General features: G+C 33.4%; 1 protein-coding gene across 2 annotated transcripts in view; it reads left to right on the forward strand.

Annotated features, from left to right (window-relative positions):
• Positions 1-6,909, forward strand: part of LOC111088383 (allatotropin-like) — a 26,110-nt gene extending 19,201 nt beyond the window's left edge. For both annotated transcript variants that reach the window (XM_022398330.1, XM_022398329.1), the window contains exons 4-5: positions 5,420-5,508; positions 6,636-6,909. In XM_022398330.1, the coding sequence (XP_022254038.1) occupies positions 5,420-5,508; positions 6,636-6,679 (133 nt within the window). In that variant the 3' untranslated portion in view covers positions 6,680-6,909. The remainder of the gene's footprint in view (positions 1-5,419; positions 5,509-6,635) is intronic.
• Positions 6,910-7,126: the final 217 nt, after the last annotated feature.

Below are 7,126 nucleotides of genomic sequence, written 5' to 3' on the forward strand. Positions count from 1 at the left end.
CTAACCCCATTATCTAGTTGTCCAAAGTATACTAACCCCATTATATAGCTGTCCAAAATAAACTAACCCCATTATCTAGCTTTACAGAGTAAACTAACCCCATTATCTAGCTGTCCAAAGTAAACTAACCCCATTATCTAGCTATCCTAGGTAAACTAACCCCATTACATAGCTGTCCAAAGTGTACTAACCCCATTATCTAGCTGTCCAAGGTAAACTAACCCCATTATCTAGCTGTCCAAGGTAAACTAACCCCATTATCTAGCTGTCCTAGGTAAACTAACCCCATTATCTAGCTGTCCAATTAAAAATTAGGGACGACTACGCAGATAGTTTTGCGTGAAACTTTAAAACAAACAAACAAACGATTACAAACATATAAAAACATTTGTTTTTATTCCTGCAGGTTCTGTAATAAACTAATCTTAGTCTATCAGTTCAAAATTAGGGACGACTACGCAGATAGTTTGGCGTGAAACTTTAAAACAAACAAACGATTACAAACATATAAAAACATTTGTTTTTATTCCAGCAGGTTCTAAACTAATCTTAGTCTATTAATTAAAAGTTAGGAACGACTACGCAGATAGTTTTGCGTGAAACTTTAAAACAAACAAACGATTACAAACATACAAAACATTTGTTTTTATTCCCGCAGGTTCTGTAATAAACTAATCTTAGTCTATCAGTTAAAAATTAGGGACGACTACGCAGATAGTTTTGCGTGAAACTTTAAAACAAAGAAACGATTACAAACATACAAAACATTTGTTTTTATTCCCGCAGGTTCTGTAATAAACTAACCCTGACCTATGTTCAAAATTAGGGACGACTACGCATAGAGTTCTCTTTGACAAAGAATATGAAACAAACACAAATAATTTCAGGGTGAAAACAAAATGCGAAGTTAAGAGAAATATTTCGAAACGTTGTAAGAAAACTTTGAAAGGAACAACATATCAAAGTTTTCATGAAGGATAATCCAATTCTTCCATCTTACACATACATTTAGTAACTACTTTTGAGGGGGGTAAGCTGGAAACAAATACAGCCACAATTGAAAAATGTCTTAGCATTTTCTCTTATTTTGAAAATTGTTTGATATTTATTGTAATCTTCTAGCGGCATTATAGAGGAATCTCTAACGGTCCCTGACCCCCAGTGGTACAGCGGTATGTCTGCGGACTTACAACGCTACAAACCGGGTTTCGATACTCGTGATGGGCAGAGCACAGATAGCCCACTGTGTAGCTTTGTGCTTAACTTCAAAACAAACAAACTAACGGTCCCCTGGTGGATCAGAAGTAAGTTTTCAGACTTAGAACAATAAAATCTATAACGTTCTTTAAGGACAATGAATTTTTATACTGGTAGAATATAATGGCAAATTATAAAAAATAAAAAAACAGTTACAGTAACTTTAATTGTTATAAGTTGTAAATGGCGATTGCCCCCCAGTGGCACAGCGGTATGTCTGCGGACTTAGAACGCTAGAAACCGGGTAGTCAGAGCACAGATAGCCCATTGTGTAACTTTGTGCATAACCACAAACTAATAAATGGCGATTACAGCACCCGCTAACAGAATTCCCAGTCTTTATTTTAAATTTTTGTTTTGTGTTTGCCTCCGTTGTTTTCAAGTCGCATCCTGTCACTTTTTTTATGCTATTGTGATCTCGAGATTCAAAACAAATGTACCTGATGATGACAAAACCTTGTCGAAACATTGTACATTTGCTGTTATGTTAAACTTATATTAAAGTTTTTTCTTCATTACCCATTCAAGCCGTCTCCAGCCATTGCTATTACCATTAGTTACAAAAATGCTGTTTTCGGGTTCATGCTGCCAACGCATGCGCAATACGAGCGTCCGTAGTTTTCCGCACATACGAATGGTTCTTTTCTGGCCATTTCCATGAATGGAAAAACTGAATTTTTGCCTTTTTGACACTCGAACCCCGGATTTTAGCGTTGCCCCACCGGAATACATAAGTTTTTCTCACAAGTACTTCTAAAGTTTTCACGGATATGTACTAATAATTTTATTTTGACATGAAATAACGATTTTATAATAAAACTAATAGCTTATGTAACTATTGGTTGTGAGTTTGCCTACAATGAATTAATTGGATTTAATGGTGAGAGCTACTTAGCTCTATGTTCGTCATACATTATAAAGTTTTCTAGCATGATTAACAAAACATTTTTATTTAAAGTTTTCCTCAAATATTTATAGCTTGTGGGTGGAAGTATTATTAACCTAGTTTCAAATAGGCTCCTTCGTGATCCTAGGGGGTACAAGAATCAAAAAATACTATACCAGATGCGGGTTCCGAGACCCCGAAAACCTACTCCTAAAACCCCATCATGGCTGGATGACATAGTGGGTGCGTTTTATCCTCCTTCAATCAGGTCACCCTAAGTCCGCCTACTAAGTTTGGTCCAATGTGAATTACTAGAGGATATCAAAACTGCTGCCATCTCTTGCAAACTTATAAAACTACACTTGTTTTTAATTAATCGCTGTATTTTCAACAGATGGCAGCGTTGTAAAAGCGTATTTCACTAACATTAGTGAGAAGCTGTGTGATATCAATCTGACTTTCCTAACTCATCATTATTCAAAGATACGAAGCATAACTACTTTCATTGATTAATGACAGAAAAATTGTTAATATGCTTGTCATATATCTCGGGTATAATTCTGGAAATGTCTATTTTATAATTATATTTCTAACTAATTATTTTAAAATATTCACAATGATTTTCTACATACACATTTTAGCTAGAAGGTTTTTCTGTAGACAACCTACACCGCTATGTAAAACAGTTTAAGGTTTCAGTGTTGTGATAGGTACCGTTAGATTGTGACTTTTGTGGCTCTTGCCAACTACAACTACTTGATACGAATATCTCAACTTTCCAAGGCCTTTTTTTAAAACTGTATTTGAGGGAAAATACACACCATTCTAAGATTACTTTTTGGGTACCAATAGTAAAATCGATTTTATTTTCACACCGCAAATACCGTGGAAGTTATTGATGTGTTTGTAATCAGTAGGCTTCCTTAAGAAGACGAAATATTTGAGCCTTTTCTTAACCTTGTGAATAACAGTAATGGGGTTAGTTTACCTTGAATAGCTAGATAATGGGGTTAGTTTACCTTGGACAGCTAGATAATGGGGTTAGTACACAGGCGTTTGAAATAAATTTCACTGCAAACCAATGAAATCAAGCGTTTGAAATAAATTTCACTGTAAACCAATGAAATCAAGCGTTTTATTAGTTAAGGTACCTAGTTCACCCAACATCACAATAAGACACGTATAACAGATAATATGTTTATAACTATACAATGCTTTAAGTCAAAATTTGACAGTTACCCACCAGTCCTAGATGTACAACTCGCCCCCCCCCTTCCCCCAGTGGCACAGCGGTATGTCTTCGGACTTACAAAATTCAAATAACTGAACCACTGTTGACTTACACTTTGAGGTGAGGAGTGAATTCCGGATGACCTGCAAGATATTCCTAGTTAAAAGATAAAAACGAAAACGACAGAAAATATATAGAAATCGAATGTTTTAATAATCTAATAGAGCTCTATGTAATGATATTTCTGAAATTTAAGACGAAGATGTTGATATATGTGTTTCATTATCCAATGTTTCGTCGAGCGGTTTTTTATATGTGTTTCTAACGGCGTGTCGGACTTGTTTTGTGTGTTTGTTCAGTGCAAAGTCACATTAGGCAATCTGCTGTGTCTACCGCGGGGAATCAAAAACCAGTTTTTAGCGTTCTAAGTCCATAAATTTATCACTGCCTCTGAACGTGCGGAATGTCGCAGGCTCGAACCTCGGTAGCATGAAACCACTATAATACACCCCGTCCCTTATTTGTTTCTAAACAGATTAAATACGATACAGATACTGTACTGAGTGAAAATCCTTATGACACATCTAATACGAATACATGCTTTTTTCAGAAGATGTAGTGAGCAGCATGGGTTAGCCCTAATCTTGACGATGGCGTAGGAATAACTTCATCATCGTTAGGCAGTCCGTTCTAAGAAGGAAAAAAAAAAAAACCCAGAAATTAAACTCAGCAGAGAGTCACTGAATCAAGTGGATTTGTAATAAACGTACTTGCCAAATATCGTGTAAAAACTCTGTTACTTGTCACTAAAATATAGCGATCTCATTAGATAAATAACGAAGGCATTTATTTCAATGCTTGTTAAAACTAACAGCCTGTTATTTACGACAGAATTAGCTTATAATTACGTAGAAAATCATTATATTTCAATAAGGACTCAGAGAAACAATTAGATAATTTTATTTTAGGGACAGTTTTTGGAATGTTGAAGATAAGAGCAGGTGTACTAAAAAATTGACATCTCATATGCATCATTTAGTGCCCCCGCCCCCTAATGGTTCAGCTGTAAGTATGTAGGCTTACGACGCTAAAAATCTGGTTTCGGTACCCATGGTGGGCAGAGCACATATAGCCCATTGTGTAGCCCATTTAGGAAAGTTAGAAATAAATCTATATAATTATTACAAGTGTATAACTAAAATTCGTTAATGGTTGTTCCTTTCGCTCCTATTTTGAAAGATAAAAAAATTAAATGTTGCCGGTGAATCTGAAAGTAAACTTAGATCTTTGTGCATGAATATTGCTGTCAACAAAATTTGATTGTTAATAGCACTGATAGATACAAGTATCGCAGTTCACAATTACATTTTACATAGTTACAAATGTTTTGTTTTGATGGGTAAATTCTCGTGCCTTAAAAACGACTGCTTAAAATTTTGAATCATATTTCGGTTATTATAACAATTGTAGAAGTCTAACGATTTCTCACAAACACAGTGTTGGTCTTATAGGTGATTACAACTACGAGGACCAGACGTGGCCTAGTGGTTATAGTGCTGTAAGATTGATGATCAAATCCCAATATTCGGTCAAACAATTTGTTTGTTTAGAATTAAGCACAAAGCTACACAATGTGCTATCTGTGCTCTACCCACCGCGATACCCGGTTTCTAGCGTTGTAATTCCACGGGCATACTGCTGTGCCACTGTGTGTGTGTGTGGGGGGGGGACTCGGTCAGACGAGAGTAGTCCAAGAATTGACCGTGAGTGCTGTTGACTAGCTACTTTCTTTCTAGTTTCAGTTAAAAATTAGGGATGACTACGCAGATAGTTTTGCGTGAAACTTTAAAACAAACAAACGATTACAAACATACAAAACATTTGTTTTTATTCCCGCAGGTTCTAAACTAATCTTAGTCTATTAAGATTTCATTGGTTTACAGTGAGATTTATTTCAAACGCTTGATTTCATTGGTTTGAAAATGTCTTCTCAAACATCTGATCTCAAGTGAAAAATATTTTCTAAAGTTTGCTCTACTTTTCAGGTCGATTCCTTTGGAGTGGTTTGTAGATCAACTCAGCAGAAACCCCACACTTGCTAAACTTGTAGCTGAAAAAACTGTGGACCTAAACGGTAGGTTTTTTTATAATATCATTAGCTAAATCATAAAGCTGTTTTTATTATTACAAGTTTTAGAATAAAATAGAAGAATGCCAGTGTTCACACATCTCAGATGAAATCGGTTAAATGAGGATTATTAAATTTAATATTTTAATACATTTATATTTGTAATGTATGATAACATATTTCTGTATAAAACATTTGTGTAAACATTATATTATGATCACTTAATTTGGGATACAACAACTATATAAACATCATACCATAGTATAAACCAGTTATGTAAACATCATATCATAATACAAAACAGCTATGTAAACATTATACCATAATATAAAACAGTTATGTAAACATCATACCATAGTATAAACCAGTTATGTAAACATTATACCATAATATAAAACAGCTATGTAAACATTATACCATAATATAAAACAGGTATGTAAACATCATATCAGAATATAAACCAGTTATGTAAACATCATACCATAATATAAAACAGGTATGTAAACATTATACCATAATATAAAACAGCTATGTAAACATTATACCATAATATAAAACAGTTATGTAAACATCATACCATAATATAAAACAGCTATGTAAACATTATGCCATAATATAAAACAGTTATATAAACATTATACCATAATATAAAACAGCTATGTAAACATTATACCATAATATAAAACAGTTATATAAACATTATACCATAATATAAAACAGCTATGTAAACATTATACCATAATATAAAACAGTTATATAAACATTATACCATAATATAAAACAGTTATGTAAACATTATACCATAATATAAACCAGTTATATAAACATTATACCATAATTTCTATATACACTGTGGCGAAATAGAAAGTACTTGGAATACATTTATCTGTTTCACTTGTAATAAAATTTTCTGATGTGTTTTTTTTTCACGGTAAAAAGTTTAATCTAATGAGATTATTCAAAACATATTTATTGTAGTATTTAAATTCTCGTCTCTTAGAATAATAAAACTTTTGCTTGTTTTAGCTGATAGATGTATATATTATTTATAAAAACAAATCAACTTTTAAAAAATATATTACCATTTCCTTCTTCTATTGTTTAACGGAAAGACGGTCCACTTTGTCTTTCAGGTAATGGGTTTATTTCCCAGGATGAGCTCTACCAAGTCCTTTGATGAAGACGTGTTTTCGTGCCTGACGTTTTCACGACTGGTGTGTTTTTGCTTATGAGCCAAAATATTTTTTTTTCTTTCAGTCGAAAACAATATCATGTATATATATCTAACAGGCAGATTATATATGTTTTACACCCTATAGGTCACTTCCCGATGCTATGTTATATTTTGTTTGAAATAAATCTCACTGTAAACCAATGAAATCAAGCGTTTGAAATAAATTTGACTGCCGTTCTTTTATCATCACGGACACATTTATGTCCATCTCTAGAGCAATACCATGGACATAGACAAACTATATAGCTTTTGTTTTAATGGTGAACAATGTGATATTAACGATATGTGGGTTTGGAATTTTGGTATCCTCCTTCAAATTTACCAGTTTCAAGTTTAAGATAAGTAATGAAATGTTAAAATATCTGTTCTTTTTGTTTGCTTTGTATCTAA

Source organism: Limulus polyphemus, unplaced genomic scaffold, assembly GCF_000517525.1.
Source record: "Limulus polyphemus unplaced genomic scaffold, Limulus_polyphemus-2.1.2 Scaffold3651, whole genome shotgun sequence".
NCBI lineage: Eukaryota > Metazoa > Arthropoda > Merostomata > Xiphosura > Limulidae > Limulus > Limulus polyphemus.